This window comes from Podarcis raffonei, chromosome 8, assembly GCF_027172205.1.
Source record: "Podarcis raffonei isolate rPodRaf1 chromosome 8, rPodRaf1.pri, whole genome shotgun sequence".
NCBI classification, from domain to species: Eukaryota; Metazoa; Chordata; class Lepidosauria; order Squamata; family Lacertidae; genus Podarcis; species Podarcis raffonei.
The window spans coordinates 85,310,905-85,332,857 of NC_070609.1; the positions used below are offsets into that span (position 1 = coordinate 85,310,905).

General features: G+C 47.0%; 2 protein-coding genes and 1 long non-coding RNA gene across 3 annotated transcripts; 2 read left to right on the top strand and 1 right to left on the bottom strand.

Moving 5' to 3' along the window:
• The first annotated feature begins 1,556 nt into the window (after positions 1–1,556).
• On the top strand, positions 1,557–14,436 carry LOC128420356 (transmembrane protein 116-like). The gene is made up of 5 exons (XM_053401956.1): positions 1,557–1,660; positions 6,066–6,192; positions 9,669–9,828; positions 10,272–10,345; positions 14,047–14,436. Exons 1-5 carry the CDS (start codon positions 1,557–1,559, stop codon positions 14,254–14,256), a joined length of 675 nt encoding a protein of 224 aa, XP_053257931.1. The 3' UTR covers positions 14,257–14,436.
• LOC128419990 (uncharacterized) lies at positions 12,463–13,885 on the top strand. Its single transcript, XR_008331949.1, has 2 exons — positions 12,463–13,245; positions 13,673–13,885. It is a non-coding gene; the product is annotated as an uncharacterized LOC128419990 (long non-coding RNA).
• Positions 14,437–15,068: 632 nt separating the features above from the next.
• Positions 15,069–17,611, bottom strand: LOC128419991 (disintegrin and metalloproteinase domain-containing protein 21-like). Its single transcript, XM_053401321.1, has one exon. The coding sequence runs from the start codon at positions 17,609–17,611 to the stop codon at positions 15,356–15,358; it is 2,256 nt and encodes a 751-aa protein (XP_053257296.1). The 3' UTR covers positions 15,069–15,355.
• Positions 17,612–21,953: the final 4,342 nt, after the last annotated feature.

Genomic DNA, 21,953 nt, shown 5'->3' on the forward strand with positions numbered 1-21,953 from the left:
AGCTGTTTGCTATTCTCGATGTGGATCCGGACCCACTTATTGCTGGAATCCTGGCCAAGAGGGCTAACCTAGGCCAAATTCACACTGTGGGCTTAAAGGGGAATTGTGAAGGAAGAGTATACATGAGTAGCCAACTGTGACAGGGGGAAAGGTCAGGCGGGCTAAAGCTCAGAATGATCTCAGGCTTGCAAGAGAGGTGAAAGATAATAAAGCCACTTCCGAACTGAAGAGGAGGTGGGGTTGCGGGCCCACGCCCTCCCCATGCACACGGGGGCTGGCTCACAGCCCCCGCAAGAATGAAGGAATCCTCACGCGTGTCATCTCCCTGCCTAGCCAATGGGCTGGTCGGGGGTGTGTGTGTGTGGCCTGGGCTATTTATGCCCGGCGCGCCCGAGGACCGCCCTCTCTTCGCCTCTCCAGCTGATAGCCAATAGGCCTAAGCCAATACCGCTCAATTCCTGCAATCAATAAAGTTGTGGCTGTTTTCGCCCATTAACCTTAAATACCGTGTCCTGTGTATTTATTTCTCAAGGGGGGAGGGGGACTTGCCACGCAATAAAGGTTTATTTGGCTATGTTCAAAGCAGCAGGAAGAACAAGCAAGTGGTATGTCCACTGAGGGGAGAAAACAATGAAAGGCGGGAACTGCAGCCCAATATAGGAGAAGTGGTGGGAAAGGAACACCTAGCTACGTTAAACAAATTAAAAGCTCCAGGGTCTAATGAGCTGTACCCAAGGGTACTAAAGGGGTTTGAGAATGTAATCTCAGAGCCTCTGTCTATAATTTTTGAGAATTCCTGGAGAGCAGGTGAAGTCCCTACAGACTGGAGGCAGGCAAATGTTGTCCCTGTTAAGTTGTGGGTGAACATATCAGATGACACAGCGATTCTTCAAACAGCTCTTCTTTTTTCAGAGGTCAGAACAGGAACTGAGCTGAAGGGCTCAGTCAGCCTGCTTATATAGAGCTCCAGTACACATAATTGCTACAACTTTCTAAAACTATCCAATCACTGAACATCACTTTCGATCCCTTATTTGAACACTTATCCACAGTATCCCCCTGCTGGCCCAGGGTGAGAACTTCAGCACATAACACCCCTCCCCACCGAGATAAGGCGTTAGTTACCATCGTAATGGTTTCCTTATATACAGCACTACACGTTGGTTCAATTAGGCACAAAAGCATATCGGTTACATTTCACATACTTCCATTAGACCAACAGTATTACATGTCCAACAACATAGTCCTTTAAATAAGTTGGGCGCTTGGAAACTCTGCCAGACTGCCGGGGAGCAGTACCCAGGTCCGTTGGGCTGCCCGATTCTTGCTGAGGCTGTGGCGTGACCCTAGGTGGCGTTGAAACCAAGTCCCCTGGAACCGCTGCTGTGGGTGGAACCTCCACAAGTGGAGTTGGCGAAATGTCAGGCACGGCAGTGGTCTGAGTCTGTGGGAAGTCCGGCAGACCCTCTGAAGCGGCTTGGTTCGGCTCCACGCCCCCAGTTTGCAAGAGAGGTGTAGGTGGAGCCTCACCATCTGTAAGTGTCTGTTCCGGAGCCATGAGCGCAGCTGGGGGCACTGCAGTAGTGCCCAAGTCCCCAACCCTGCGCCTAAGCTGGTCTATGTGCCAGCGCCACAAACGTCCGTCTTCGAGCGCCACCTGGTACGAGCGAGGTCCAGTGACTCCCACTACTGTGGCTGGCACCCAAGGAATGTCCCCCACAAAGTTCCGGGCAAAGACCTGGTTTCCTGGAACAAATGACCGTGGCGCGTTGGCACCGCCTGGAGGTTTGGCCGCGGCAAAGTCCGGGGGCAGCCAAGCCGGTCGAGCGGAGACCTGAGGCGGCGGCCCATAAGCAGTTTGGCAGGACTCCGCCCTGGGGCCGCATGAGGGGTGATGTGTTGCACGAACAAGTATTCAGCAATCCGCTCGTGCCAGTCTCCCTGGTCCAGGCTTGCCAGTGCCTCTTTTGCCAAGCGCACCATTCTGGATGGTGCTGGATGGATGAAATGGTGCCGTTAGGGCATGGCAGATGCCCAGTCCCAAAAGGTATCGCTCAAAAGTGCCTGAGGTGAACTGCGGTCCGTTCTTGGAGACGAGGACATCGGGACACCCATGCGTTGCAAAAAGGCCTCGCAGCACCCGGATGACTGCCTCGGTAGGGGTGGAGGGCATCAGGGCCACCTTACAACTTTCTAAAACTATCCAATCACTGAACGTCACTTTCGATCCCGTATTTGCATAACTATCTACAGTATCCCCCTGCTGGCCCAGGGTGAGAACTTCAGTACATAATGGTCCCCATCTTCAAAAAAGGGGGAAAGAAGACCCAGGTAACAACCAACAAGTGAGCAGCGACATCAATACCAGGAAATGTCCTAGAACAGATAATTCAACAGTCAGCCTGTGAGCATTTAGAAAAGGATGCTGTGATTACTAAGACCCAGCATGGGTTTCTCAAAAACTAAGTCACGCCAGACAAATCATATTTCTTCTTTTGATAGCGTTACAAGCTTGGTGCATCGGGGGAATACTGTGGACATAGTGTATCTTGATTTCAGTAAGGCTTTTGACAAAGCCCACCCATATTCTTATGAGGAAGATGGTAAAATGTGGGTTGAATTAGGTTAACAGTTATACATCTTTGACAAAATCTTAGTTTTAGGTTCTAACAGTTCTGTTTCCAATTTTGATTTTTCCACCTGGAAGCCGATTTTCTTATCCAAATTATATGCCTCCATTATCTGATAATAATGCAGCCAATCTCGCACTTTGTTTTTTTAGTTTCTCAAAACTCTGCAGTTTCAGTCTATCTCCTCCTTGCTCCAAAATTTCCCAATATTTCGGCCATTTGGCCTCCATATTGAGCTTTTTCTGAGCTTTCGCTTCCATTGGTGACAACCACCTTGGGGTTTTATTTTCCAATAAATCCGTATATCTAATCCAAACATTAAACAATGCTTTCCTGACAATATGGTTATTAAATGCTTTATGTGCTTTAACCTTGTCATACCACAAATATGCATGCCACCCAAAAACGTTGTTAAAACCTTCTAAATCCAAAATGTCTGTGTTCTCAAGAAGCAGCCAGTCTTTCAACCAGCAGAATGCTGCTGATTCATAATAAATAAATCCGTATATCTAATCCAAACATTAAACAATGCTTTCCTGACAATATGGTTATTAAATGCTTTATGTGCTTTAACCTTGTCATACCACAAATATGCATGCCACCCAAAAACGTTGTTAAAACCTTCTAAATCCAAAATGTCTGTGTTCTCAAGAAGCAGCCAGTCTTTCAACCAGCAGAATGCTGCTGATTCATAATAAACTTTAAAGTCTGGCAGGGCAAATCCACCCCTTTCCTTTACATCAGTTAATATCTTAAATTTTATTCTGGGCTCCTTGCTGTTGAAATGGAACACTCAGGATGAGACGGTTAAATCTGTTATGATTAAATGGGCACAAGATCTTGGACATAACATTATGTTTGCTGACTGGGAACAGTTGTGGACCACAGGTATGAAATTTACGGCATGTAATGCCTTAAGAGAGAATATTATGAAAATGATATACAGGTGGTACATGACCCCAGTCAAGCTTGCAAAAATTTATCATTTGCCCGACAATAAATGTTGGAAATGCAAAGAAAATGAAGGTACATTCTTTCACCTTTGGTGGACGTGCCCTAAGATCAAGGCTTTCTGGGAAATGATTTATAATGAATTGAAAAAGGTATTTAAATATACCTTCCTGAAGAAACCAGAGGCCTTTCTTCTGGGCATAGTCAGCCAATTGGTGTCAAAGAAGGATAGAACTTTTTTTATGTATGCTACAACAGCAGCAAGAATACTTATCGCAAAGTACTGGAAGACACAGGATTTACCCACTCTGGAAGAATGGCAGATGAAGATGATTGACTACATGGGATTGGCAGAAATGACTGGCAGAATCCGTGACCAGGGAGAAGAGTCGGCGGAAGAAGATTGGAAGAAATTTAAGGACTATTTACAGAAATATTGTAAAATTAATGAATGTTAGAATGATGTCGGATAGAAACTAAGTGGTTTCCAGCTGTAATGTTTTGAGTGATATGGAAAAAAAGGTGCAGAAATAGGTTAAAAATTACTGTTAAGGATTTGCTGAACTAACAATTTGAATTGGAATACAAAAAAGGGAGGTATGAGGAGGTCGGGGAAATATGTTAATGAAAAATAAGTATTGTGAACTTTATGTGTTTTTAAACTTTTTTGTATTTTTGTATTTTTTGTTATTTTTTCTGTGGTTTAACCCACAGCGCCACCTGCGTCCCTATGGAATTGAATATGTATTAATTGTTAGAGGCCAGGAGGGTTATCACAAGAAAATAGAAGTATTTAGAGGGATTAACTAAGGATTTATGGTATAGCTAAATCTGGTCTGCAGTTACTGCTGAAAAAAATAACTAAAAAATCAAGGTACAGTAGAGAGCAAACAAAAAAAGCTTCATTTTCAAATACGTTGCAAATTTTAATTTTGTATATTAATGATTACAAGGTCCAAATGACTCTTAGGAATCATAGAATCATAGAATGGGATCCTGAGGGTCATTTAGTCCAACCCCCTACAATGCAGGAATCTCGGCTAAAGCATCCATGACAGATGGCCATCCAACCTCTGTTTAAAAACCTCCAAGGAAGGAGAGTCCACAACCTCTTGAGGAAGACCATTCCACCAGCTCTTACAGCTTTAAGTGAAAATTTCACTTATATTTATAAACAAAACATCTCTGTTTACATATCTTATTACCACCCCCACAACAACAATCATATATTTTCCCCGCGGAATGTGCATGAAACAACCAAATTTGAATTTTGTGCGTATGTTTAATTTTAGTTTTCATTCAATTTTGTTGTTCTTCTGTTCTTGTGTGTCTATAAATAAATAAATAAATAAATGTTTAAATAAATAAAAAGAAAAATACATTTTTTAACAGAAGGGGAAAAAAGCCTGGCTGCAAAGAAAAGTTTCCAGTAAACATTTGAGAATTAGTATAAAAGGTGAATGTTTGAATCTCTCTTGGCAGAGTCTTACGCAGGAGCTGGCTAATGACACTAAAGGCTCGCTTCTGTGTCGATCTCAGATGAGCCTCGCCAACTACGACGTTCCTGCAAGTGATCTCAGTGATCAAGCTGGGATATAAGTGTTCAGTTGGACCCTGAGATGCCCTGGACCTGTGTCATTCAGGGCTTTGTAAAATAATACAAGGAGCTTGAACCTGGCCCAGTTTGAGATGTCAGCCAGGGGCCCCATCAGCACTCTGGCCACCAGCGGAAGCTTCCAAGGGCAGCCCGACATTGAGCGTGTTGCAGTAATCCAGTCTCGAGGTTATCCACTCATGGGCTACAGCGACCAGGCTACTTGGGGTGCCTCCTTTTGACAATGATTGGCCCTGCCTGTGTGAGCCTCTACAGCCTGTCCCACTGGACTGTGAGTCCATATTGTGCTTTGTCAGGGACTAGGGTCCCCTTCTAATAATAAATAATAATAATAATAATAACTTTTATTTATACCCCACCCTCCCCAGCCAATACCGGACTCAGGGCGGCTAACACCAGGTATAAAAACAATTAATTAAAATACAACTTAAAAACAAGATTAAAATACAACATTAAAATGCAGCCTCATTTCAGTAGAAACTCAAATCAGAAACATTTTGGGGATGAAAACGTCAAATCTTCACCAAGGCCAACTATCCAGACTGGTCCTACGTGGGCCAGAAAAAAGCCAGGGAAGTCCCCAAATAGGAGTTCCCTCACAGAAGGAGAAAAGAAAAGAAAAGAAAGAGGGGGAGGGAATCAAGTTGATTCCAAGTCAAAGGCCAGGCAGAACAACTCTGTCTTACAGGCCCTGCAGAAAGAAATCAGATCCTTCAGGGCCCTGGTCTCATGAGGCAGAGCGTTCCACCAGGCCGGAGCCAGTGTTGAAAAGGCCCTGGCTCTGGTTGAGGCTAATCTGACTTCCTTAGGGCCCAGGACCTCTAGGGTGTTGCTATTTATGGACCTTCTATCTCCTTTCTGTCTGGCAGGTGCCTCTTGATGCACACGGAAGTCAAGTTCATCACCGGTCCCCATCAACATCCGTGCAGTGTGATGTTCTCTTACGGCATCGGAGTGTTTTTCATCTCATTCCTGGCCAGCTTCATTGCTATCCTGGTAAGAGACATAGGTGCTGATTGCAAAAAAGTTGGCCTCAGGAAAAGCAGAGCTGGGCTCCAGGTGATCTGGAATTTCAGGTGTGGGCAGGGAGGTATTCTAGAAGCCAGGGTGGGGTCTAAAACAGGAGGGATTCAGTTACAGATAGGTAGCTGTGTTGGTCTGCCGTAGTCGAAAGAAAATAAAAAAATTTCTTCCAGTAACACCTTAGGAACAGTTGGTTTGTTATTGGTATGAGCTTTCATGTGCATGCACACTTCTTTAGATAAGGTATCTGAAGAAGTGTGCATGCACACGAAAGCTCATACCTTATGGTGCTGGAGGAGACTCTTGAGAGTCCCATGGACTGCAAGAAGATCAAACCTCTCCATTCTTCAGGAAATCAGCCCTGAGTGCTCACTGGAAGGACAGATCGTGAAGCTGAGGCTCCAATACTTTGGCCACCTCATGAGAAGAGAAGACTCCCTGGAAAAGACCCTGATGTTGGGAAAGATGGAGGACACAAGGAGAAGGGGACGACAGAGGACGAGATGGTTGGACAGTGTTCTCGAAGCTACCAGCATAAGTTTGACCAAACTGCGGGAGGCAGTGGAAGACAGAAGTGCCTGGCGTGCTCTGGTCCAGGGGGTTACGAAGAGTCGTACACAACTAAACGACTAAACAACAACAACGTGCTACTGGAAGAATTTTTTTTATTTTATTTCGAGGAGGGATTCAGGTTCTGGAACAGCAAGAAGGGCCAGAGATAGGGGCATAGAATCAAAACTAGGCAGAGATCAAGACCCAAAGCAGTACCCATGGGAAAGACTCAGGCACGAGACAAGTTGGCTGGACTGGAGAGTCAAGCCTTGAGGCCCTTAGGATCAGCTGGCAGAACATGGGAAGCTGCCTTGTACAGATCATTGGCCCATCTGGATCAATATTTCCTACACTGACTGGCAGCAGCTCTCTGGGGTTTTGGACTGGGTTCTCGCCCAAGCCCTGCCTGGAGATGCTGTCGGGGACTGAACCTGGGACCTTTGGCATGAAGTTTTACTGAAGTTCTCACCCTGGGCCAGCAGGGGGATACTGTAGATAGTTATGCAAATAAGGGATCGAAAATGACGTTCAGTGATTCAGCTCAGTGATTCAGCTTAGAGGGTGGCCGCATCTGGCTGTGCTCTGATGTCCATCGATCCCACCTTCGTCGCCAGTGTTAAGTCATGGGTGAACATATCAGACGACACAGCGATTCTTCAAACAGCTCTTGTTTATTCACAGGCCAGAACAGAACTGAACTGAAGGGTTCAGTCGGCCTGCTTATATAGAGCTCCAGTACAACGTAACTGTAAATTTTCTAAAACTATCCAGTATCACTGAGCTACAGATTGGTGTTGCAACCCAGAGGGACCGTAGGGCCTATTCCACCAGGCTTAAAATGGAAAGGGGGAGCAGGCAGCGCAGGTGGTGAGACTTCGGGAAACCCTAGTTTGGGACAACACTCCCCACAAACTCCCCACAGTAGAATCATGGAATCATAGATCTTTTTTTCCTGGGATGACATCACTCTCTGTAATCCTGGCAGCCTCCCTCTCCCAGCTCTGCTGTTGCTTTTTGCAAACTAACACACAGCTGGAGTCTATCCCATTTCTTGCCTGAAACTGAATGTCCCGCCTTTTCTGCCATCGCCTGTTTTTGTTCTTCAATGGCACCTCTCTCCGCCAATCTCCTGAGGAAGCTGGCTTGACTTATTTTTTAGGCCTTGCCAAATAATTTGACCGAACCCCTCATTTACTAATTTCAGAAACTGTGGGGAGAACCGGGCACCCAGGAATTTTAGGAGACCCTTGCTCCCTGCAAACCCATAACTATACAGTTTATGCTTACCCAACAATTTCATAATGTGAAGGGAGTCCTCTGTTTTCATTTTTAGCTGTGTACATAATAAAGCTGTCCCTGTCTATTGCAAAAGAGTCTTTGTGCTTTAAACCATATGTGAATTTTATTCTGTTAGTCAATTTTTCCACAAGTGCTGCTTAACATACTGCATTGTACCAGTTTGTCAAAGAAGCAGCCCCCCCCCCCCCCGATTCTTCCAGCATTTCATTATTACGAGCCTGGCCACCAGGGGTTTGAACTGTAACTTAGTGCTACCTCGTGCAGAAAGGCTGAGCAGAGCCAGCTCTGGATATTTAGACGTGTTTGGTTCAGTATTTGCTTTTATTTCAACAAATTCTTCCTGGAACTGAGCCACTTTCCCACATGCCCACCACATGCTGATGAGACCCCAACGTTCTCTAGCATTTGGAAGACTAGGAAGAGCCAATGTTGGATGGGCGTATCGGTGTGAGATACCATTTTTGCAATACAATGCAATTGCATCTTATGGGCAATTGACTTCCACAATTTCAACCCTGCAAATTGAAACCTTGCAAATTAATTGCATGCAAGGTGGAGAGCGTAAAAAGCTCATTTTGTGCTGTGTTTTCCTGATGTGGAAAGAGCTTTTAAGCACCCCACGTTGTCTACTGGGCTCTCATGAGATTTCACGGGAACTTAAATGGCCCTATGAGATCTCGTGAGGGCATCTCAGAGCTTGTGTGCTGAATGAGACGTGCCCATTAAGGAAAGCAAAGTGCTTAAAAGCTCTCTGCCTTGCTTGGAGGGTAAGGTCTGCTCTCGTGCTGGCTCAGGAAAGTAAGGAGGGTCACAGGAGGGCGGATCAAGTATATGTGGTTTTGCATATATGGGGCTGTTCAATATCTGGTTTTCAACATCGCAATATATCACCAGCTAAACATAGCAATATACCGATATATCACGTAGTCTGAAATAAGGCTGGAGCTATGTAGAGGCATTGGCTGGCTTCACGTCATGTTTTGCGATATGTTGCCAGGTCTAAAACTATGACGCCGATATCACAGTATAGACTTCAAACCAGTTTTGGATGCTGTATCAATATATCGCCCAGCCCTAAATGTAACTCACATGCCAGATGCGATTTTGCTGTATTTTTAGTGCTACCTGTTTCATCTACTTCATTGCTATTATAAGAGAAGGTTGTGCTGAATTTTATTTTATTTACACATTGAGTGTATTGCTCATGTTAGTGAGATTTCTAGCAACACCTTCCTCTGAGGAAGTCAGGGTGTATTTAATCCTGGGCTTCATTGCTGCCTGAGGCTTAGAGCCCAAGCCCTCCTCATTAAACGCGATCAGGAGGAACTACAGTGGAACCTCGGGTTGCGGACGTAATTCGTGATGGAGGCACGTCCGCAACCCGCATCATTCACATCCTGAAGCACCACGTCTGCACAGGCGCAATTTGGCGCTTCTGTGCATGCGCAATTCAGCGTTTCTGCACATGTGCGAGCGGCGAAACCCAGAAGTAACCTGTTCCGGTACTTCCGGGTTTCCCGCAGTCCGTAACCCGAAAACATGTAACCTGAAGCATCCGTAACATGAGCTATGACTGTAGTAGATTCTGATAACTGGTTTTGGTTTTTCTGCAGGTTTTGCTTCTCCAAGCCAGAGCGCTGTACAAGAGGTTTCTGAATTCAACCGGCTACGTGGGCGATCAGGAGTGGGCGATGATTAAGATGGTAGAGCAAAGAGTGTTTTTGTACCCCATGATATTTTTTTGCTGCTGGGGTCCAGGTAAGGAAAGCTGGGGAATGCCCTGCCTTTGACAGTCTGCCTTGTTACGTGTCTAGAAAGTCCATGAGAGTTACCCCCGGATAAGTAGATATAGATATATCTGTGGCTTGCCCTCTCAGATAAGTTAATTTAAAGGAAATAAATAAAACAATGTTCCTTCTTACCTTTTCTCCCGATAACCCACAAAAAAAGCATTCTGGAAAATTAGGGGCAGGTGATGATGGGAATTGTAGTCTGAAAACATCTGGAGTGCTGAGGTTGAGGAAGCCTGCTTTAAAGTTTTGAAGTTTTGGGATTTCTTTGAGAGGATGCAGGTTTAATAAGTAAAACAAATAATTGGCTGGGGAAAGAAAAACACCTAGCTGTGCCTTACTGAAGTCACTTTGGGGCTACAGCGATGTGATATTATTGGTGACTGAGTCCTCCCCTTTTGATTTTTCCAGCCTTTATCCTTGGAATCTTCAGACTGACATCTTTGGAGCACACCAGGCCGTACATGGGATTTTGTGTTTTAGAGGTAAGCATTGTGTTAATCTTTGAAGCCCTGAACTACTTAGGTCCCGGGTAACTCAGAGATCGCCTGAACCCTCGATCACCTGCAGGAGAGTCTTTGCTTGTGCCCCGAGTTTATGACGAAAATTTGACAACAACAAGAAGCAGAGACTTTAGTGTTGTTGGCCCAGTCCTGTGGAACTCTGCGCCACTAGAGATTTAGCAGGCGCCTTTTTGTGCCAGGTTTTCAATGCCCGCTGAAATTTTTTTCTTTTCCATCAGGCTTATGCAGGCAATTAAGAATGCATTCCCCGCCCCCACAACAGTTATCCGATTTCTGATTTTAACATTTTTATATGGTTTTCATTGCATGGTTTTATGTGCAGTTGTTGTTTATTTTTAAATTGAATACGGTTCTGAGAAATACAAATTCAAATGCGAGCAGCCCTGTTACCTTGCTGAAAACAAGCAGGTCTGGGCCTTGTCAATGCCTGAGCAAGTGATTGTGGGAATGTTCAGGGTGGCAGGAGAGGATATATTGTTTATTAATATCCTTCCTAACTTGCGCTAGCAATTTCCTTTCCTTAGCAGAGTTTACATTCCTCTTCTCATGCACAGCAAATAACTGGTTGCAGTCTCGTGTGAGCCTCTCACTATTATACAATTCAACCTGTCTCAGATTGAATTGTACGTTCCTGGTAAATTCCCTTGAATCCTTCTTAAAAAGAATAAAGATGCCACAATCTTATTCAAAGATGATAAAAACAAGTTTACTCACATCAGTTCACAGTTGGATCCCTGAAGGCAAACTTAGTTACCAATATGTATCTACCCCATATGGGGGAATAATCCCAGTGCTGCTGCTAGCTGAGAGCTAGCAGAGCAGTCCTAGCTAGAAGCTGGTCAAACGATGAAGGAAGTCAAAGAGAAAGAGGGGAGCTGTGTGACTTGTCCTTTTGTTACCTGGACAGGTAAGGTCACGCCCACCTTCTATCACATGCAAAAGGAAGGATGCTCCAGCAAGGAGGAACAGGAAGTTTTGACTGGCTGGACCAAACATTCCCTCGCATGTCTTCTCTAGCGTTACAAGGAATGTTGTACTTGACTGCCTCTCATGGATTACATCCCACAGTGATTGCGTGGGAGCCACATTTGGATCCCTCTGGGCTCCATGACGGAAGCTGTCAATGCAAGGAAAATAAATAAAAATAAAACAAACAATGTGAGCCTCAGGTCAACCCCTGACGGCACCACTGATATGACCAGCGCTGTGGACAATGGGACCTATGGGCTAGCCCTGCACGGTGGGCCCCTTGCCTCGACTGCAGCTGGGGTAATAAAGCCACATTAAAATGAATCCTAAAAACTAATAGCAAACTCATTCTCCACCTGCCAATTGCACCGTCCACCTTCCAAGAGAGAGGAAAGCATCACTCAAAGTTTGCAGAAGTTCAGAAAATATGTTGGAGTAAAGGTAAAGGGACCTCTGACCATTAGGTCCAGCCATGACCGACTCTGGGGTTGCGGTGCTCATCTCGCTTTATTGGCCAAAGGAGCTGGCGTACAGCTTCTGGGTCATGTGGCCAGCATGACTAAGCTGCTTCTGGCGAACCACAGCAGCACACGGAAACGCCATTTACCTTTCCACGGAGCGGTACCTATTTTGAAGTGCTTTTGAACTGCTAGGTTGGCAGGAGCAGGGACCGAGCAATGGGAGCTCACCCCGTTGCGGGGATTCGAACAGCCAACCTTCTGATCGGCAAGTCCCAGGCTCTGTGGTTTAACCCACAGCGCCACCTGTGTCCCGTTATGTTGGGGTAGGGGAATGCTAAAACAGCCCAGGGAAGACAGGAACAGGTTTTCCTGTCATCTCCAGCTGGGTGAGAGTGCCTTTTTCAAAAATGATTTTTTATGAAGACAACTCTGCATACAGCTTGTTCGCTTCAGCCCTGTGTGAGCTGGCTACAACTTATTGCCTAGGCTTGTAGGGTCCTGCCCGCCTCTGCTCCCCCCTCTTTTCATCTTCAGGGCTCAGTGGTGGGAGGGAGGGCAGAGATAATCACCAGCACCCCCTCCACCCCCCAGGTCTCAATTTTGGGCCCTGAAATCTATGGGGACGGGGGTGCTCCTAACCTGGCAAGTCTACTGAGCATGTTCAGGAGCTACACAATGCTGATCGACTTTTGCTTTTGGGCAGGTGGGTTTTTTTTTTAATAGAAAAAACAGGATGGAGAAGGAAATGGAACTGTCATGCTTAACTAGGCCTTTTCCAGGAGGCGAGCAAAAGGGGCTGCAGTGTGTTGAACCCCGCTGCAACATTTTGTTGCAGGTTCTACTCGTCTTTCAAAATGGCACTGGATGCTCCTTCTGAAAAGCAAATGGGGATTTTTTTTGGGGGGGGTGGAGGTGGCTGCTCTTTGGGGCCACTCAGTTTATGGGATTTCTACCCCAGTATCTTCTCAGATGACAATCTACACTGTCCCCCCTCCCTGTGTTGCCATTTTATTCTAACGCCAACCCTGTGAGGTATGTCAGGCTGAGAGGATGAGCAACAGGTCCATGACAACCCAAGGAGAGTCGGGGGCACTATTCATGTTATTTCATGTCAAAGATTTCTATTGGGGAGGGGCAGCGGTAGAGCACCTTGTTTCGAATGCGGAAGGTACGAAAAGGGGGGGAAAGCTGAGGCAAACAATTTCAGAGGAGGCCTTTTTGTCTGTTTAAAGATGTGGATAAGGAGACGGAATACATTTAAGGGAGGAAAACAGGGTGATAGCCGAAGAAAAGCACAGTAAACAGCAGCAACAGTGAGGATAGGAGACTCCAGAGAGGCTGGAAACGGACTAGGCCTCAACATGAAAGCAAAGTACCGTATTTTTCACTCTATAGGACGCACTTTTCCCCCTCCAAAAATTAAGGGGACATGTGTGTGCGTCCTATGGAGCGAATGCAGGCTCCTTGGCTTCAGCGATAGCAACGCGAAGCCTCCGAAGCGCAGAGGGAGCACTCCCTCCGCGCTCTGGAGGCTTCGTGTTGCTTTCGCTGAAGCCTGGAGAGCGAGAGGGGTCGATCAGCGAAAGGAACCTGAAGCCTTTGGAGTGCAGCACGAGTTCCCGCTGCGCTCCAAAGGCTTCAGGTGGCTATCCCTGAAGCCTTTCGAGCACAGCGGGACCTCACGATGCGCTCCAAAGGCTTCGGCTTCCTTTTGCTGAAGCCGGGAGAGCAAGACTCTCCTGGCTTCAGCCGAGAGGAAGAGCTGCGCAGCGCCCCTTCAGCCAAGCGGGAGGAGAAATGGAAGGGGCTCCATTTATCCTGCCGCTTCGCTGTAGGGGCGCTGAGCAGAGAGGGGGAGAATATTTTTTTTCCTGTTCTCCCCCTCCTATGGTCCAGTGCGTCCTATGGCCCGGTGTGTCCTATAAAGCGAAAAATACGGTATTTCATGGAGTTGGACCAGTGGCTTTCAGGCAAGGGTCCCTCCCAGACCTACCTGGAGGTGTCAGGGATTGAACCCAAGACCTTCAGCATGCAGATCAAGGGGTTTAGTGCTGCGTTGTGTTCCTTCCCCCCTTAAAGAGTAAATTAAGGTGGTAGTCCTCATGGTCTTGAGGGGGTGGGAAAGAGCTGATTGAAATGGCACCACCGTATTCTGCTGCTTCAACTGGAATTTTGCTGCTCTCCAGTTCTGCTGCAGCCACTGACCCGCCCGTCTCCCCATCTCTCTCCTAGGCCCTGACAGCGTCATCCCAGGGCCTCCTGAACTGCGCTGTTTACTGCTGGACCCAGCATACGTTCCGCTGCATGAAGCGCAGGGCCTGCCAAGACGGCGAGACCCAGACGCCGCTCCTGCGGTCCCAGAAGAGGTTCTACGAAAGCACGCTGCCCGCTGCTGGACGCCAGGTGGAGGCCAAGTCCGCTGCGGGCTCCACGGCGCTGTGAGCAAGGGAGCTTTTGGAGTCCCTCTGGCTGAGCACCCGAAACTCTCTCCTCCCACTCCTTTGGCACCCTCCTCACTGCCACGTATTGCCAGAGGGGAAGGTGGGCAGCCCAGCCACCTTGGCCCACCAGGCTCCCCACCTGATCCCACCCATGCCCTGCCAAGTTAAAGAGACCTTATCCAGTCCATCGTGTGTGGTGTGTGTGTACGCTTGTACACACGGAGGGGGCCCTTTGAATACATTGCGAGTTGTGCACAGCTCTGCATGCTTACTTGGAAGCAAGTGCCACCCCTGCAATGGGACTCCCTCCTGGGCAAGTTTGGGCGGCCATATAAGCATGTCTCTCTTCCATCATTTGCTCAGCCTAAGCTCAGTTTTGGCCAACATGGTGTCCTCCAGCCGCTTTGAACCAAAACTGCCCTCAGCCCTGGCCATCAAATTGCAATAAGAGAATCTTGTGCTCAGGTCCTGCTTGTGGGTTTACCACATGCCTCTGTTTGGCCACTGTAAGAACATGATGTTGGACTTGATGGGCCATTGGCCTGACTCGCCAGGACTCTTCTCCTGTTATGTCTTTGCTGTTTCACCCTGGATGAAAAGGGCGAGTGAGGGAAAGCCAAGTTTGTACACATGGTTAATTGTGCAAACCCAGTTCCTAAATGCTAGTGAAATGACACTTAATGGTCCTTGAAGTTCTGAGTTAGTCACCCAACAAGGACAAACTGTTTTACTACTGCTAGGTTACACAGCACGGAATGAAACATTTGATTTCATTAAACTATTTCAGTGCATTCTTCTTAAGGCTTTTGCAACTGGGGGAAAATGCAAATTTTATTAGAGCAAAGACCGTATTACAATTGCTCCTATTATAAGGACTATATACAGGGGAAATTTATTTCTGGGATGAGGGAGCATGTGCGCCGCCCCGACATATGGCTGAACTACAGTTCCCATCAGCCACTGGCACAGCATGGTCAACAGCCAGGGATGATGGGAACTGGAGTCCACTTGCCACCAACCTCTGCTTTATTATAGATGCTTTGGAGTGCAGTCGATGTCTTAACAGGAGGTCCAAGGATGCCTTGAAATGTCCACAAGCATTACTCTTTGGAATCTGTAGAGTTCAATCCTTCCTTTACTTTGCAAACGCGACAGGAATCAACTTGGTCAACATCTAGGCTGCTGCCTTGCAGATTCCCTCCAACCCGTGAGCTGGTGAATTGCCTACACCATTCTGGTAGCTTCCGCAGCCTTGGCACAATAAAAGTGATAGCGGCAAGAACCAGGACTCCTAGAGGGATCACTGTTTCAAAAGTTCGTTTCACGACTTTTGTGCTCCAGTTCTGCCTTGGATACCCACCATCGATGCTTCCCCCAGAGCCCCAAAACATGCAGTTTGGAGGGGCCCAGCCACTGTTGCAGTGGCAGTTATTGAGGTTGTTACAAACACCTCTGTCATTGCACTTTTTGTTGGGATCACACACTGCCTTCTTCCTGAAAATGCACGTATGGTTCTTGCAGAGTTTCCCAGGGCCACATGGAGTGCCATCAGGCACCATTCCGAGATCCACAAAATCTGTCCCGCCATGGTAGGCCACGCTCCAGCAGCTAGCGCTAGTGCCTGACAACTCAGTGGGAGTCACGGCATAGTGTGGCATTGAAGGTATGTTTCTGACGTTGGTACACTGAACTCTCCCGCACTTTACGTCTTGAGGCTGGCATTTCACAAAAGTACTTCCTGTCCAATTCCTGCCACAGTTGCCATACGCATCCCCCACACTATTCCGAGACTGAAAGCAGGATGCTGGAGCCGCTGTGGCTCCATAGCCAAAGATCCTGGCGCACAGGTAGTTGTGAGTCCAACACTGCTTGGCATAACAATGGGAATCGTATTTGCTGCACGGCGTCCCGTCTTGCATGTACACATCATTGGGGCACCACTCAGATTTCCCACTACAGTACTCAGGAAGGTCACACTCATTGATCTGAATTCGACAAAGGTCTCCACTTGGAAGGAAGTGACAGTTTTTACAACATGGCCCAGAAGAGCATTGTGCAGGTGGCTTCAAGGTGCAGTCAGGGTTGCAGCAAAGATTCTGCTTGCACCTCTGCGTGCCGCCGCAGTCGCATTCTTCTCCCTTATCCAACACTCCATTGCCACAATGCTTGATAGATGGTATCTTTTGGGGCCTGTTGTTCAGGCAGTCCAGGTTCCCTTCCAGCACAAGTTCTGCAAAAGTGTGAATGCTGCAGTTGCTGAACTTGTTCGTTTCTGCCTTGTACGAATGCATGACACAGGTTTTGTATCCTCCACAAACACAGTTGGATTCGTCGTGTTCAAGCCCCATGTGATGACCCAACTCATGGGACATGGCCCTTGAAAAGAGAATTGGATTCTTCTGCAAGTAGCTCAAAACCCCTGCAGAATAGCTTGGCCTGCAGATGGCATTACCATATGACTTCCCGAGGGTGTGCTCGAACTCCTGGTGAGTGAGCAACAGGGCTGTGTCGTGCTTCATCCACTTCGCAAGACCGTTCACTCTCCAGTTGTTGAAATTATTCAGAAGCAACCCAACCTCATTTGTAACCTTGAAAGGGTTGCCTGTGTTCCAGATCTCCAGTCCAATCAGGACAATACTTGTGTGCAGCTCCCGGAAGTGCACACCCATTAAGTTAACTATGTCCAAAATGAGGTATGCCATCCTGGTTTCATTGGCACCTTCAAACTGAAACAGCTTCTCGTCCACAACAATGTACAGCTCAATGTATTTTGGGTGCCTTGGGTCACGCCGGGTCCCTCTTTCCGCCCTCAGTTCTTCTGCCTGACGCTTTGCAACTGGAGCTCTCATTCCACACATACAAGGCTTTGGTTCGTTGATCAGGTAGAGAAGGTGCTGAAAAGTTGAAGAATCGTGGAAAGGCTCTATGCCATAATTTCTGTCTCTGATACTTAGGAATCCTGTCAAGCCAGAGCAGGTCTTCAGAACCACAAGCGAATTGGCTACGCCATCCACATGCCCTTCGTGGTAGCATTCAACAGGGATGTAGGGATGACTTTCGATCCGTCTGCCCTGGGAACTGTATGTGAAGAGTGGGAGGTTTTTGACCAGGAAGTCGTGCTTCCTGGGCTTCAACTGAATGACGTAGTCCTTTCCTGATACATTGAGGATATAGGAAAGTTCATTCTTCTTGGCTTTCCCTCCCCAAAGCACCAACTGCCTTGGGGTGATCACTTCATACGACGTATACTCAGGAGCAGGAAATGAGCTGGTGGGAAGGAGGAACCCCAGCAAAATAACAGGATTCGTCAACTGCAGAACCAGCCATTTGTGGAGGCCACCACTGCCATGTGCCATGATTTTCTCTTCTCAGAAGCGGTTGTGGTCACCTTTTTGGGTGATAAGAAGGACCAAAAGGAAGAAGGGTGGACACCAAAGAGAGGAAGATACCCCAATAATTATATTCCTCTAGTCCCAGGAATTCTCATTTAATCTTCTAAAGTGTATTTCCAGAGACTTCTAGATGACAAAGGAGATGACAAAGAGGGAGGAAGAACCACCATGCCAGTTCAACTGTCCTCTCCTGTGGTGGGAAATTCCATGACCAGGCTAACAGTTTCTCATGCTATTTGAATATGGACATTCCATCTGCTGAGGCAGGTGGGCATTGGAAGAGCACGGAACACGGTAGAGAGCAGCTGTTTGCTATTCTCGATGTGGATCCGGACCCACTTATTGCTGGAATCCTGGCCAAGAGGGCTAACCTAGGCCAAATTCACACTGTGGGCTTAAAGGGGAATTGTGAAGGAAGAGTATACATGAGTAGCCAACTGTGACAGGGGGAAAGGTCAGGCGGGCTAAAGCTCAGAATGATCTCAGGCTTGCAAGAGAGGTGAAAGATAATAAAGCCACTTCCGAACTGAAGAGGAGGTGGGGTTGCGGGCCCACGCCCTCCCCATGCACACGGGGGCTGGCTCACAGCCCCCGCAAGAATGAAGGAATCCTCACGCGTGTCATCTCCCTGCCTAGCCAATGGGCTGGTCGGGGGTGTGTGTGTGTGGCCTGGGCTATTTATGCCCGGCGCGCCCGAGGACCGCCCTCTCTTCGCCTCTCCAGCTGATAGCCAATAGGCCTAAGCCAATACCGCTCAATTCCTGCAATCAATAAAGTTGTGGCTGTTTTCGCCCATTAACCTTAAATACCGTGTCCTGTGTATTTATTTCTCAAGGGGGGAGGGGGACTTGCCACGCAATAAAGGTTTATTTGGCTATGTTCAAAGCAGCAGGAAAAACAAGCAAGTGGTATGTCCACTGAGGGGAGAAAACAATGAAAGGCGGGAACTGCAGCCCAATATAGGAGAAGTGGTGTGAAAGGAACACCTAGCTACGTTAAACAAATTAAAAGCTCCAGGGTCTAATGAGCTGTACCCAAGGGTACTAAAGGGGTTTGAGAATGTAATCTCAGAGCCTCTGTCTATAATGTTTGAGAATTCCTGGAGAGCAGGTGAAGTCCCTACAGACTGGAGGCAGGCAAATGTTGTCCCTGTTAAGTTGTGGGTGAACATATCAGATGACACAGCGATTCTTCAAACAGCTCTTCTTTTTTCAGAGGTCAGAACAGGAACTGAGCTGAAGGGCTCAGTCAGCCTGCTTATATAGAGCTCCAGTACACATAATTGCTACAACTTTCTAAAACTATCCAATCACTGAACATCACTTTCGATCCCTTATTTGAACACTTATCCACAGTATCCCCCTGCTGGCCCAGGGTGAGAACTTCAGCACATAACACCGAGATAAGGCGTTAGTTACCATCGTAATGGTTTCCTTATATACAGCACTACACATTGGTTCAATTAGGCACAAAAGCATATCGGTTACATTTCACATACTTCCATTAGACCAACAGTATTACATGTCCAACAACATAGTCCTTTAAATAAGTTGGGCGCTTGGAAACTCTGCCAGACTGCCGGGGAGCAGTACCCAGGTCCGGTGGGCTGCCCGATTCTTGCTGAGGCTGTGGCGTGACCCTAGGTGGCGTTGAAACCAAGTCCCCTGGAACCGCTGCTGTGGGTGGAACCTCCACAAGTGGAGTTGGCGAAATGTCAGGCACGGCAGTGGTCTGAGTCTGTGGGAAGTCCGGCAGACCCTCTGAAGCGGCTTGGTTCGGCTCCACGCCCCCAGTTTGCAAGAGAGGTGTAGGTGGAGCCTCACCATCTGTAAGTGTCTGTTCCGGAGCCATGAGCGCAGCTGGGGGCACTGCAGTAGTGCCCAAGTCCCCAACCCTGCGCCTAAGCTGGTCTATGTGCCAGCGCCACAAACGTCCGTCTTCGAGCGCCACCTGGTACGAGCGAGGTCCAGTGACTCCCACTACTGTGGCTGGCACCCAAGGAATGTCCCCCACAAAGTTCCGGGCAAAGACCTGGTTTCCTGGAACAAATGACCGTGGCGCGTTGGCACCGCCTGGAGGTTTGGCCGCGGCAAAGTCCGGGGGCAGCCAAGCCGGTCGAGCGGAGACCTGAGGCGGCGGCCCATAAGCAGTTTGGCAGGACTCCGCCCTGGGGCCGCATGAGGGGTGATGTGTTGCACGAACAAGTATTCAGCAATCCGCTCGTGCCAGTCTCCCTGGTCCAGGCTTGCCAGTGCCTCTTTTGCCAAGCGCACCATTCTGGATGGTGCTGGATGGATGAAATGGTGCCGTTAGGGCATGGCAGATGCCCAGTCCCAAAAGGTATCGCTCAAAAGTGCCTGAGGTGAACTGCGGTCCGTTCTTGGAGACGAGGACATCGGGACACCCATGCGTTGCAAAAAGGCCTCGCAGCACCCGGATGACTGCCTCGGTAGGGGTGGAGGGCATCAGGGCCACCTTACAACTTTCTAAAACTATCCAATCACTGAACGTCACTTTCGATCCCGTATTTGCATAACTATCTACAGTATCCCCCTGCTGGCCCAGGGTGAGAACTTCAGTACATAATGGTCCCCATCTTCAAAAAAGGGGGAAAGAAGACCCAGGTAACAACCAACAAGTGAGCAGCGACATCAATACCAGGAAATGGCCTAGAACAGATAATTCAACAGTCAGCCTGTGAGCATTTAGAAAAGGATGCTGTGATTACTAAGACCCAGCATGGGTTTCTCAAAAACTAAGTCACGCCAGACAAATCATATTTCTTCTTTTGATAGCGTTACAAGCTTGGTGCATCGGGGGAATACTGTGGACATAGTGTATCTTGATTTCAGTAAGGCTTTTGACAAAGCCCACCCATATTCTTATGAGGAAGATGGTAAAATGTGGGTTGAATTAGGTTAACAGTTATACATCTTTGACAAAATCTTAGTTTTAGGTTCTAACAGTTCTGTTTCCAATTTTGATTTTTCCACCTGGAAGCCGATTTTCTTATCCAAATTATATGCCTCCATTATCTGATAATAATGCAGCCAATCTCGCACTTTGTTTTTTTAGTTTCTCAAAACTCTGCAGTTTCAGTCTATCTCCTCCTTGCTCCAAAATTTCCCAATATTTCGGCCATTTGGCCTCCATATTGAGCTTTTTCTGAGCTTTCGCTTCCATTGGTGACAACCACCTTGGGGTTTTATTTTCCAATAAATCCGTATATCTAATCCAAACATTAAACAATGCTTTCCTGACAATATGGTTATTAAATGCTTTATGTGCTTTAACCTTGTCATACCACAAATATGCATGCCACCCAAAAACGTTGTTAAAACCTTCTAAATCCAAAATGTCTGTGTTCTCAAGAAGCAGCCAGTCTTTCAACCAGCAGAATGCTGCTGATTCATAATAAATAAATCCGTATATCTAATCCAAACATTAAACAATGCTTTCCTGACAATATGGTTATTAAATGCTTTATGTGCTTTAACCTTGTCATACCACAAATATGCATGCCACCCAAAAACGTTGTTAAAACCTTCTAAATCCAAAATGTCTGTGTTCTCAAGAAGCAGCCAGTCTTTCAACCAGCAGAATGCTGCTGATTCATAATAAACTTTAAAGTCTGGCAGGGCAAATCCACCCCTTTCCTTTACATCAGTTAATATCTTAAATTTTATTGTGGGCTCCTTGCTGTTGAAATGGAACACTCAGGATGAGACGGTTAAATCTGTTATGATTAAATGGGCACAAGATCTTGGACATAACATTATGTTTGCTGACTGGGAACAGTTGTGGACCACAGGTATGAAATTTACGGCATGTAATGCCTTAAGAGAGAATATTATGAAAATGATATACAGGTGGTACATGACCCCAGTCAAGCTTGCAAAAATTTATCATTTGCCCGACAATAAATGTTGGAAATGCAAAGAAAATGAAGGTACATTCTTTCACCTTTGGTGGACGTGCCCTAAGATCAAGGCTTTCTGGGAAATGATTTATAATGAATTGAAAAAGGTATTTAAATATACCTTCCTGAAGAAACCAGAGGCCTTTCTTCTGGGCATAGTCAGCCAATTGGTGTCAAAGAAGGATAGAACTTTTTTTATGTATGCTACAACAGCAGCAAGAATACTTATCGCAAAGTACTGGAAGACACAGGATTTACCCACTCTGGAAGAATGGCAGATGAAGATGATTGACTACATGGGATTGGCAGAAATGACTGGCAGAATCCGTGACCAGGGAGAAGAGTCGGCGGAAGAAGATTGGAAGAAATTTAAGGACTATTTACAGA

Excerpts from the sequence above, each read along its gene's own strand:
- LOC128420356 (XM_053401956.1), top strand. The coding sequence starts at position 1,557 with ATGAGCGCAGCTGGGGGCACTGCAGTAGTGCCCAAGTCCCCAACCCTG. Across the intron at positions 1,661-6,065 it reads CCGTCTTCGAGCGCCACCTG|GTGCCTCTTGATGCACACGG; the intron begins GTACGAGCGAGG and ends TCTGTCTGGCAG. Across the intron at positions 6,193-9,668 it reads CCAGCTTCATTGCTATCCTG|TTGGTTTTTCTGCAGGTTTT; the intron begins GTAAGAGACATA and ends TGATAACTGGTT.
- LOC128419991 (XM_053401321.1), bottom strand. The coding sequence starts at position 17,611 with ATGGCACATGGCAGTGGTGGCCTCCACAAATGGCTGGTTCTGCAGTTG.